The 13,042-nt window shown below is 43.2% G+C and overlaps 1 protein-coding gene across 1 annotated transcript; it reads right to left on the bottom strand.

Annotated features, from left to right (window-relative positions):
* Positions 1-7,976: 7,976 nt before the first annotated feature.
* Positions 7,977-9,163, bottom strand: thibz.L (thyroid hormone induced bZip protein L homeolog). The gene is given in 1 exon segment (NM_001085799.1): positions 7,977-9,163. A coding segment is annotated over 1 exon segment (996 nt). The 3' UTR covers positions 7,977-8,167.
* Positions 9,164-13,042: the final 3,879 nt, after the last annotated feature.

Here is a 13,042-nt window from a genome sequence, read left to right as displayed (position 1 = left end):
GAGAGAAATGCTTTCTGGCAGGCTGCTCTTTTTTCTTCTCAATGTAACTGAATGTGTCTCAGTGGGACATGGGTTTTTACTATTGAGTGTTGTTCTTAGATCTACCAGGCAGCTGTTATCTTGTGTTAGGGAGCTGCTATCTGGTTACCTTCCCATTGTTCTTTTGTTTGGCTGCTGGGGGGAAAGGAAGGGGGGTGATATCTAAAGCTCCCCATAGACGCGACGATTCTTCTTGCCGAACGACTGATTTTAGGGAAGTCCGATCAATCCTTCAAAATTATCGTGCGGTTAGTGAGATTCGAACGATCGTACATCTTACGATTTTTCAGCCGACATCTGTCAGGAAATTGATCGGCCAGGTCAAAAAATCTTTGTCGGTCCCAGTGCAATCTGTCTATGTTTGCAGGGCCAAGCAGGCAGCTCCCCTTTGTTTTCCTGGCAAATTGGTCTTTTTAGTTGATGGTAAATTTGTACGATGGTACGATGGTACGATCGTTCTGAGAAGATCGTGCTCTCACGATCAGGATCTGATCTTTTAAAAATCTCAACATCTATGGCCAGCTTTACTTACAGTACAGCAGTAAAGAGTGATTGAAGTTTATCAGAGCACAAGTCACGTGACTTGGGGCAGCTGGGAAATTGACAATATGTCTAGCCCCATGTCAGATTTCAAAATTGAATATAAAAAAATCTGTTTGCTCTTTTGAGAAATGGATTTCAGTGCAGAATTCTGCTGGAGTAGCACTATTAACTGATTCATTTTGGAAAAAAATTGTTTTCCCATGACAGTATCCCTTTAAGCCCCCGATACACCCCAATCTTACCTTATTTCTTCCCAATCTGCTCTATAACCCGCCCTCCATCCACATTTCATCATCCCCTGCCCCTTTTACATCACAACCTGCCCTCACACAGCCAAGGAAGAACACTTGGGGGAACCCTATGCCCTTTATCAACTGCTTTCATTGCTCCACATCAGCCTATGAAATTATGGGGCTCATGCTGCTCAGCTGGAAGAGCCTCCCCCATCTCCAGGGGGCCCCATTTTTTATAGTCTTTTACCTGCTTGAAAGGGATCTGGGTGATGATGTAAGAGGGTGCGGGGGGATCGGCCTATGGCACTGGGGAGAGTTACTGGATCAGAAATAAGCATTAGGGCAGAGACACACACTCAGCATCGGGGAGATTAGTCGCCCAGTCGCTTCTTCGGAGCAACTAATCTCCCCCAACTGCCTCCCGCCAGTAAGGTGGATGAAAATGGTGTTATATCAAAATGTAGTGAATGCTGATGTAAATGTGAGAAAATGATTGTTATGTGTAATTTTGATGTTAAAAAGTTGAATTGTTAAAAGGTGTATTTACAGGGTTTGTCCACTAGATATTAGTTATATAAAGGTTATATAATAATGTTATATAAAGTGTAGTTCCTGCCCCGGCCACTAGAGGGAAGTAGTGTTCCAATGTTCCTGCGCTGCGCTCGCAGGAGTTCATGTTCAAATCCGGCCCTGCCAATTTATCGTCGGGTGACTAAATCTCCCCGAACCTTCATGTGTGCCCTTACCCTTATGGTGGATTGGTTGGAGAGGGAGCTAGGGATGCGATGATGTTTCCATGTGACTGTAATAGGGCCCTGGAATGACACACATATATGAAACTGACACCCCTCATCTATACGTAGATATTATACTTATACATATGTATTCATTATCCAGATTACTTGCTGTATGCTGCCATGAGTATGTTTTGTCTGCCTATTTATATTTACATATCATTTCTTATACAGTCCCACTATAATAAACATATATTGATATTGCCTTGTGGAACATTGACCAGGCACCCGACTCCTGGACTCCTGCCCTGCTCACAGTTTGTAACGTTTTGTCTTAAACCAATGCCTCATAATCTGCTCATCCGAGGTGGGCCCCTGGAAATATGACAGATACGTAGAGTGGCACTTGGGATGGACACTTGGGGTAGATATTCTAGAAACTATAGCTGAATAGCCGATACAACAATTGTTTGCAGTTTTTACAATCATTATCGGAAAAGGGGTCGGGGGCCTGCCCAAAAATCTGATTTATACAGACAGCAGGTCGTTGCAATTGTATCAGGCTGGTGTATGTGCGGATGGGGAGAGGGCTCCCTCTGCTGCTCATTCTGAATATGACACTGTTATATCACAGTACTTTCGGATTACGCAAGAATTGTCAAAAACACACTAAAGCTGGCCATAGATGCTGAGATTTTTAAAAGATCAGATCCTCATCGTGAGACCACGATTTTCTCGGAACGATCGTACGAATTGTCCATCAACTAAAAATACCAATTTGCCAGGAAAACAAAGGGGAGCTGCCTGCTTGGCCCTGCAGACATAGATAGATTGCACTGGGAGCAACAAAGATATCAATTTCCCGACAGATGTCGGCCAAAAAATCGTAAGATGTACGATCGCTCGAATACCACTAACTGCACGATAATTTCGAAGGATTGGTCGGACTTCCCTAAAATCGGTCGTTAGGCAAGAAGAATCGTTGCGTCTATGGGGAGCTTTATACATATATTTGTGTGTCGCCCTAAATTCGTGAAACCGAGATACTGTAAGGAAAATAACATTACACAGAGTTATATTATTGTCTGTTGGCTGAGGTCACTGCATCCCCTGAGAGCCATGTTAAAGAGGTTCTGCCCCTTTAAATGTATGTTTAGTATGATGTAGCGAGTGAAATTCTGCAATTGGTTTTCATTTTTTTATTATTTGTATTTTTTGATGTTTTTAGCTTTTTATTCAGCAGCTCACCATTTTGCAATTTCAGCCATCTGGTTGCTAAGGTCCAAATTCCCCTAGCAACCATGCAGTGATTTGAATAAGAGACTGTAATATGAATAGGAAAGAGGAGTAATAAAAAGAAGCAATAACAATACATTTGTAGCCTTGCCGAGCATTTGTCTTTTAATGGGGCCAGTGAACTCCCACTTGAAAGAGTCATGAGTCAAAAACGATAAAAATAAATAAATAATGAAGACCAATTAAAAAGTTGGTTAGAAATGACTAATCTATAACATACTAAAAGTTAACATAAAGGTGAACCACCCCTTTAATTCTTGACAGCTCTAGGTATGGAGAGAGCTCCCTTTGCTGGCTCAACAGTCGGAGGGTGCCTGATGTTTGCCATCTTCTCCCAATTTGTTTTAGGGATAAGCGTACCTCCCAACATTCAAAAAGTGGAAAGAGGGACAAAAAGTTGTGCTGAAATGTTTTTCACCACACCCATTTTATGGCCACACCCCCTAACTACCATGTCCATTCTACAAAATTTGGCAGGTAATGAAAAGTTAAACATATTTCTGGGCTTTTAGTGCAATGTTTTATGTACAAGAGGGGGGTTGTGGGTGCACTCCTAAGGCCATATAAAAAAATATTTAAATACAATAATCCCCTGTCTAAAAAAAGAAAAACAATGTTTTATGTGTTCATGAAAGTGAATTGCCCTTTAAGATGCTAGTCCAGGGCCGGAATAAGGGGTAGGCAGAAGACACACCTGCCTAGGGTGCAAAGATGTGGGGGCGCTGGGCAGGTACCTGTTCAAAAGTTTCCTGCCTACCCCTAGTCCGGCTTGTTAGCTCCCCTGCTGCTCGATACCCTCCTCTTCTCCCATACCTCCGTCACTACCCTGCCCTTCCCTTTAATCTCCCCCAATAGCACATGTGCATTGAGCATGTAAGCGGTTGATAGGGCGCGCACTCACGCTCACATGGGGGGGCGCCCTGTCGGCTTGGCCCGGTGCTAGTCTCAGTTCCCCCAAGAGACCTGCTTATCTTAAACAGTTACAATAGTTTCTTTGCTTATCTTAAATTGTTACAAAAGTATCTAAGTGCAGCTGCTGACTGTTCTGTGCTCTCTGCTAGAGAAAAGTCTTATTTTAATTAAAGGGGTTGTTACCTTTGAGATAACTTTTAGTATGATGTAGAGAGTGATATTCTGAGACCATTTGCATTTGGTTTTCATTTTTTATTATTGAAGGTTTTTGAGTTATTTAGCTTTTTATTCAACAGCTCTTCAATATGCATCTTAAGCAATCTGGTAACTAGCGTCCAAATTCCCCTAGCAACCATGCACTGATATGAATAAGAGACTGGAATATGAATAGGAGAGGCCTGAATAGAAGGATCAGAGCATTTCTTGTTTAGAAGGGAGCGACGCCCATTTGAAAGCTACAAAGAGGCAGAAGAAAAAGGCAAATAACTATAAAACTATAAAAAAAAAATAATGAAAACCAATTGAAAAGTTGCTTCGAATTGGCCGTTCTATAACATAATAAAAGTTACCCTAAAGGAATTGTTCAGTATAAAAATAAAAACTGGGTAAATAGGCTGTGCAAAATAAAACATGTATCTAATATAATTAGTTAGCCAAAAATGTAATGTATAAAGGCTGGAGTAAGTTATGGTCATTACCCTTTACCAGCCTGGCACCCTGGGCACTTTCATATCCCTAATTTGACAAATAAACTCAAACTGTCTTTGCTTAAACAATTTCTTTATTGATGAAGGCCATTCATAGGAAACAAATAGCAAAAGGAGTGCGTGTGAAAGACAGTAGTGAGAGACAGCAGAAATATTCCAGAGTTGTCAGGTCTCCACACAAAAAAAAAAAAGATCATGGCGACCATAGATGTTTTCATGCTTTACTGGAAATGGCACAAATTAAGAGTTTTTTCTGACTTTGGACATTTCCAACTGGTCTAAGCAAAGGTCACCGAGGGTGTGTGTACTCATGTGACTCACCGCAAACACAGACCAGAAGAGTTTGTTGACTTTGTCTTGAAGGCCCCACAGAAGCAGGACGATGGCATCCAAACTTGGTTCTCCGATTTGACTGGCTGCCATTTATGGAGGAACCGGTGGAACTCAACTAAATATAAGGGTCAAGCTCTGACAGACTCTCACTGAAGGCAGGTGATGGGATTTGTGCTTCACTGATAGCTGAAGGGTTGAGCAACAGGAATATCATGTGTTACTGTCACCATTTTGGCCTTCATGTTCTCCTGCCCTATTATAACTATAACGTATTATTATTTCCACCTTGCTCTACTTTATCAGCTATAACTCACTCTTCCTACCTGCAGTTGTGGCTCTTACAAGGCCTCTACTTGTGGGACCCAGAACCCATTCCATTATTGGCACCCCTCTATGATCACTGGAGAAGAAGACACGTGGTGGGACACTATAGTCCCATTTTCTGTGCAATGGCCCAATAACAAAGCGTTCCAGGAAATAGTTAAAAAATGTTGGCAAATGGCGCTGTCTGGTCCAGGTCATGTGACTGGCACAGTAATGCACTACTGATAACACTATATTGTGAGATAACTCAGGGCTGGATCTTCATGGTGGGGACGGACCACATAAACTCTGTCCCATACCCTTCTCCACCCCTATTATTATTATTACTATCATCATCCATATATTTTTCCATTAGATAGTCTATAGGCTGTGAGGACATGGCTTATAGTTAGCTAAGAACATACCTATGAATAGATGCTGCCATATTGTTTGCCTCCAGAGAGGTAGGGCGTACAAAGACAAGGGAAACAACTGGGAAGAGCTGAAGAACTTTTAGGTTAAACACTGAAGGTTCAGGAGTCACTGTCAGGAAATGGAAAGTGGAAACAAAACACTTAAAGGATAAGTAAACCTTAGAAATAAGTAAATGTAAAATTTTGCACTTTTGCAATGTACGTTCATTATTTATTTATTTTTAATAATAAATAATAAGATATTAAAGGAATTTTGTATCAACAGCGCCACCTGCTGGTCATTTTCTGACCACCAAGTAGTCAAGGAAGTTGTCAGGAGAAAGAAAGAGGCTGCTCTGATGTTCTTCTGCTTAGGAAAGATTTGAGAAAGGTTTCTCATTGTTTTCCTAAGCAGAAGAACATCAGAGCAGCCTCTTTCTTTTTACTGACAACTTCCTTGACTACTTGGTGGTCAGACTGGTCAGAAAATGACCAGCAGGTGGCGCTGTTGTAATTCATTCATATTAACAGTACATGTATCCCTTAATATCTTGGAATTTAAAAAAAATATAATGAATGTACATTGCAAAAGTACATAGAATAGCCCCCTCATCAATTTTACATTGACTTGTTTTTAAGGTTTACTTATGTTTTAAGGGTGGAGCTCATATACCCCCTGTGTATTACCTAGGGATGCACCGAATCCAATACCGAACCCCCGAATCCTTCGCAAAAGATTTGGCCGAATGCTGAACCCTATTTTGCATATGGTAATTAGGGGTGGGAATGGGAAAACATTTTTTACTTCCTTGTTTTGTGACTAAAAGTTGCGCGATTTCCCTCCCTGCCCCTAATTTGCACATGCAAATTAGGATTCGGATCGGCTGGACAGAAGGATTCATCTGAATCTGAATCCTGCTGAAAAATGCCGAATCTCGAACTGAGTCCTGTATTCGGTGCATCCCTAGTATTACCCCATGGTATGTTTTTATTCTTCAGTCTAAACATATGTCAGTTGGTTGCATAATGCACCGCTATGGGCAGCTTTGGTTTGGTGGAACTGATAGGAAGTATTGCTTCCAATGCCATCACAGTGTAGGATATTTGGGAAACTACTTGGGTCTCCAGCTTGGGTCTGTCTCACTAAAAACAAGCGTCTTCACATTAATTGGCCACAGGAGTGCACGGCTGCTCTTACAAAAGTGTGTAATTGTGTGACAACACTGATGGTGCAGAAGAAGTTGGTCTCCAGGCTGGGACAAGCCTAATAGAGAGGAAGAAGAATGCCAGGCATACCTCCCAATTCCCTCTTAGTGCTTTAGTCTGCTGCCATACTGGACTGCTTAATCATTTACTGATCAGTTCTTTTACATGGTCTCCTGTCAGGCACTAGAGACAGTTCTGACACCAGAACGTCTGGTTGGGGGAAGTCTTCAGAACAGAACAGCCCAGGGCTCAAAGTGTTCTTAATCTCTAACTGTTTCATTTGGATTTATCAAGGGCTATTTGAGGTGGAGTTGCCAGAAAGTATGAAACCAAAGCGATCACCTTTCCAAACAATATGTATTGGGAAGTCTGATAAGGAGAACACTTGATGGAACATCCCAACAGCCAAGGAACGCGTTGGATCTTGGATGCAGTTTGTGGACTCTTGTAAGACCCAACTAAGTAGACCACCAGTCTAGTAAGGCCCAACTGGACAACCAAATCAAACCTGGGTAAAGACTGAATCATCAGAGATCAAAAAGACTGAAGCCATAGGAGAGTTACTATAGACGGCTTTACTGTAAGGTGAAAGAAATTAATATTGGGACCTTATCACAGTAAATACAATGGCCAGGAATTGGGGTGGAGGGGTCACTGTTACCCCATGTAAGAAACCTCAGAGAGGAACAGCTTCCTCACACTGTTTAGCTCAGAACCACCTTCTTCCATCCACTGAATGGAGCATTATGTTGTTCACTACTTTTGTACAGAAGGGGCAGGGCTCTACTAAGGGCAGCGAGTGGGGTAACCAACCTAGGCCTGGGCCATACTACAGAGGTGCCAATGTAGCACCGTGATGATTTCTGGCTCAGAAGAGTGTTGTGTTGTTTGTGTTTACAAGGTACAAAGGTAATAAATAACCTCCAGTGTGTTCAAGCTAGTGTTTCCCTCTCAGCAAATCAGTATGTACAAATGATTACGTAGGAGTATATACACGCACCCTCCATCTCGCAGGAGGGCACACCAACATGGCGCCTGGGTCATGGCAATATCACATTAGCACTTAAACAACAAAGCTGTCAAGTGAGAAGGCAGAGAGGTCACAGTGTGTGTGGCACAGAAGGCACCGTTCAGCCAGGAGCACAGCAATGCCGCTGAAGTATTTTGGCAGCTTAACAGACAATAGGGTCACTGGTGCCAAATGCCTCCGAGAAGTTGCATGATCTCCTCGCATTGCTTCATGTCTCTCATTCAGATGACACAACAGAAAAATGGGATATAACAACACAGTTGGTAGTCGATGCTGTAATGCCTGGCATTGAAAGTGTTGTGTTCAGAACATGTGACGTATCAAAAGGACATCCCTACTTTTATAGTATTAGGGATCTCTGCTGCGCTTTCGGCAACTTTAGCAGTCGTTGCTGTCGAGCTCCATCTGTAGAAGGGTTTCATTCATGGCCCCCGTGGGCCGCTACCTGCTGGGAGAAAATTCTTTTTAAATGTGCCACCTCTGCAGAAAGAGAAGCCAGCTGGGACCGTAGCTCTGAGTTCTCAGAGGCAGCTGGTGGTACTCCGTCTTGACTGTGGGCCATCCATCGCCCGCGAGGACAGGGTGGAGGCTGCTGTGAGAACCCTGTGGCAGTCTCCGAGGCAAAACCACCTGTTTCTCTTGTCATTTGCATGATACTATGTGACCCCTCTTCACCAGAAGCACCTCCCTTAAACCTCAGCTTATGTGGAAGGCTCTTATAACAATCTCCAAGAGTCTCCAGTCTTCCCCGAGGGTTCTCCACAGTTTCTCCATTTATGGGACCATAATAAGACAGAGCTGAATGAGGCATTGGTTGAGGTTCATGTTCTGGCACTCGGTCTTCAAAGAAAACAGGACTGCCCACACTTGGTGTAGAGAACCCAGAATCTTCTGAATGGGGGAGAGGAGGAGGTGGAGGAGGGTTGGCTGGTGGAGGCTCATGGAGGCCACACTGTGCTGAGTAGCCTCCTCGAGTTTCTTCACATGGGTCACGTACCAGGCCAAAGCGGAAACGTAGAGCAAGGAGTTCAGCACGGAGACGGGCATTCTCTTCAAGAAGGGCAATGACACGGCCCTCCAGGGCAAGATCTCCAGCACGGCGCTTTTCTCTTGAGCGTTTTGCAGCCTCATTGTTCTTGCGCCTCTTGTCCCAGTAGCAATCATCTTTCTTCTCATCTGGGGTGAATTCCCTGCGTCGCCGGGAATTGCCGGGGGAAGTAGATGAGGTAGGGGAGGAAGGAGTGCTCCGACAGCCAAGCAGGGATCGAGCAAGGAGCAAGCCAGAGCCAGAAATAAGAGATGTTGATGGTGAAATCTCTTCATGTGGAGGTGGAGCATAAGCCTCTAATGTGGGAGGTACCTGAGGAGGAGCAGGTGGATCCACAGGGGTTGGGCAAGGAACAAGGCCGTTCATTGCCGGTTGGGGGGAGAGGACAGGAGGGGAGAGTTCACCAAATTGAGCCAGGGTGGTACAAGGGTGAAGGTCAAAGGGCAGATGCCTGTGAAAAACAAGTGTTGGAATTAGGAAGCACAGCTAAATGGACAAAGGAGATGTTCTTCAACAGTTCAACACTCCAGACAATAACAGAGACAGAATGTCACATCCCTGATGATCCATACAACACACCAAAAACACACACTGAGGAAAAGAACACTCCTGGTGAAAGGAACATTGTTATAGATGGAATACCCAGAGAAAGACTGACCAATTATAGGCTACTATCTCCACTGCTGCTATAGGCACCATCTCTCCCTACTATACCTGCTATCCCACAGTCACACTCCCTTCCCAGAGACTATTATCCACTGTTACTATAGGCACCATCTCTCCCTACTATACCTGCTATCCCACAGTCACACTCCCTTCCCAGAGACTATTATCCACTGTTACTATAGACACCATCTCTCCCTACTATACCTGCTATCCCACAGTCACACTCCCTTCTCAGAGACTATTATCCACTGTTACTATAGGCACCATCTCTCCCTACTATACCTGCTATCCCACAGTCACACTCCCTTCCCAGAGACTTTTATCCCACTGTTACTATAGACACCATCTCTCCCTACTATACCTGCTATCCCACAGTCACACTCCCTTCCCAGAAACTATTATCCACTGTTACTATAGACACCATCTCTCCCTACTATACCTGCTATCCCACAGTCACACTCCCTTCCCAGAGACTATTATCCACTGTTACTATAGGCACCATCTCTCCCTACTATACCTGCTATCCCACAGTCACACTCCCTTCCCAGAGACTATTATCCCACTGTTACTATAGGCACATCTCTCCCTACTATACCTGCTATCCCACAGTCACACTCCCTTCCCAGAGAATATTATCCACTGTTACTATAGGCACCATCTCTCCCTACTATACCTGCTATCCCACAGTCACACTCCCTTCCCAGAGAATATTATCCACTGTTACTATAGGCACCATCTCTCCCTACTATACCTGCTATCCCACAGTCACACTCCCTTCCCAGAGATTATTATCCACTGTTACTATAGACACCATCTCTCCCTACTATACCTGCTATCCCACAGTCACACTCCCTTCCCAGAGACTATTATCCCACTGTTACTATAGGCACCATCTCTCCCTACTATACCTGCTATCCCACAGTCACACTCCCTTCCCAGAGACTATTATCCACTGTTACTATAGGCACCATCTCTCCCTACTATACCTGCTATCCCACAGTCACACTCCCTTCCCAGAGACTATTATCCCACTGTTACTATAGACACCATCTCTCCCTACTATACCTGCTATCCCACAGTCACACTCCCTTCCCAGAGACTATTATCCACTGTTACTATAGGCACCATCTCTCCCTACTATACCTGCTATCCCACAGTCACACTCCCTTCCCAGAGACTATTATCTCACTGTTACTATAGGCACCATCTCTCCCTACTATACCTGCTATCCCACAGTCACACTCCCTTCCCAGAGACTATTATCCCCACTGTTACTATAGACACCATCTCTCCCTACTATACCTGCTATCCCACAGTCCCTTCCCAGAGATGGAATACCTATTTACAGCTGTAGTTTGATGCCCAGACAGAGCCAGGGACACGCAGTATAAACACACACAAGAGTATCTGCCAGTAAAGCAGCAGACAAAGGCCTCACACAAACACAGACTGTGCACAAGCGCCAAGGCCTCAGGCTATAGTTGTGCAATTGTTTCTTGGAAAGCAAGGACAGAAAAGCAAAAATTATCAAGATGGAAATCCAGGTAGGAGTGTCACACAAACATTAGTACTGACACAGGGTCCCTGTACTAAAGCACTTGTACAACTACACTTACACTGAGCTGCTGCTACTCACACACACACACAATATTACACAATGTGATAATAGTGCAAGCACTTGCCAGCTCTGAAGTACAGTGCTCACACCAGACACATGTAATCCCGTCTCAATGATATGTGGGCATTCAGTGATTTTGCACTTGATACACTATTTAGGGTACTCCCCAATACAAATGTATTATAATTAGTTGTTATTATTCTGGGTATTATTGGGGGTACAACGTAATACACATTAAAATGAATTCAGTGTCATTATTCTGCGTAACGTCAGTTGTTGCACACTAATGCACTATTCTTGGCAGTACACACTTTTTTTTAATTATTTCAATTTAAGTGTTTTCTTCTGACTCTTTCCAGCTTTCAAATGGGGGTCACTGACCTCATCTAAAAAAAACAAACAAATGATCTGTAAGGCTACAAATGTATTGTTATTGCTACTTTTTATTACTCATCTTTCTATTCAATTGAAATTGCAAACTGCAGAGCCACAAGTAATAAAAAATGAAAACCAATGCACTGTTGCTATGGTACACTGCTATACATTTAGGGGCACATTTACTTAGCTCGAGTGAAGGAATAGAATAAAAAATACTTCGAATTTCGAATGGTCGAATTTGGCTACTTCGACCATCGAATTGGCTACTTCGACCTCCACTACGACTTCAAATCGAACGATTCGAAGTAAAAATCGTTTGACTATTCGATAGTCGAAGTACTGTCTCTTTAAAAAAAACTTCGACCACCTACTTCGCCACCTTAAACCTACCGAGCATCAATGTTAGCCCCCTATGGGGAAGGTCCCCATAGGCTTTCTAGCAAATTTCTGATCGAAGGAATTTCGTTTGATCGATGGATTAAAATCCTTCGAATCGTTCTATTCGAAGAATTTAATCGTTCGATCGAACGATTATTCCTTCGATCGTTTGATCGAACGAATAGCGCTAATTCCTTCGACTTCGATATTCGAAGTCGAAGGATTTAACTTCGACAGTCGAATATTGAGGGTTAATTAACCCTCGATATTCGACCCTAAGTAAATGTGCCCCTATAAGTAATGTGCACTAGTGCCCTATTATTGGGGTATACAATTACAAACTTAGGATAATACAGGCTAATTACACTGTGAGCACCTAACTGTGCATTAAAGGGGTTGTTCACCTAAATTAACTTCTAGTATACTGTAGACATTGATATTCTGAGACAATTTGCAATTGGTTTTCATTTTTTATTATTTTTTTTTTTTTGGCTTTTCCGTTATTTAACTTTTTGATCAGCAGCTCTCCATTTTGCAATTTCATCAGCTATCTGGTGGTTCACAATAATGTTTTGGCTGCCGGGGTCGGTGACACCCATTTGAAAGCTGGAAAGATATAGAATAGGAAGGCAAATAATTTAAAAAAAAAAACTATAAGAAAAAAAATGAAGACCAATTACAAAGTTAAAAGTGAACTTCCCCTTTAAAGCACTATTGTTGGTGGACACCCAGACATATAGTACCCCCAAACCCTGGTCCAGTCCGTATGTACTAATCACTAGTGCCAGGCCCTGTAGCTGTAGTTGCACTGTGCTGCTCCGTGATGAAAAACTTCCCTTACTAAATATAACCCAAAAAAAGTGGCAGCAGACTTACACTAATAAGTGTGACTGTATTACTCACAGACACACAACAGCTACACATCCAGCCATATTTACACTGGGTGCCAAACATAAACTGGCACAAGTCTTATAGCCTTTCCTTTCTGGTACTCAGTGTTCTGCCAGATTTATAGTAATGGCACACACAGCAGCTGTTATGCACCTCACACTCACACACACACTCACACAAACACTCACACACACACACACTCACACACACACACTCACACACACACACACACACACACTCACTCATACACACACACACTCACACACACACACATACGGCCCCCTCTGTTGGCAGTTGGAGCGAGCATCCTCATT

The sequence above is a fragment of the Xenopus laevis genome, chromosome 3L, assembly GCF_017654675.1.
Source record: "Xenopus laevis strain J_2021 chromosome 3L, Xenopus_laevis_v10.1, whole genome shotgun sequence".
In the NCBI taxonomy this organism is placed as follows: Eukaryota; Metazoa; Chordata; class Amphibia; order Anura; family Pipidae; genus Xenopus; species Xenopus laevis.
This window is presented reverse-complemented; position numbering and strand designations above follow the sequence as displayed.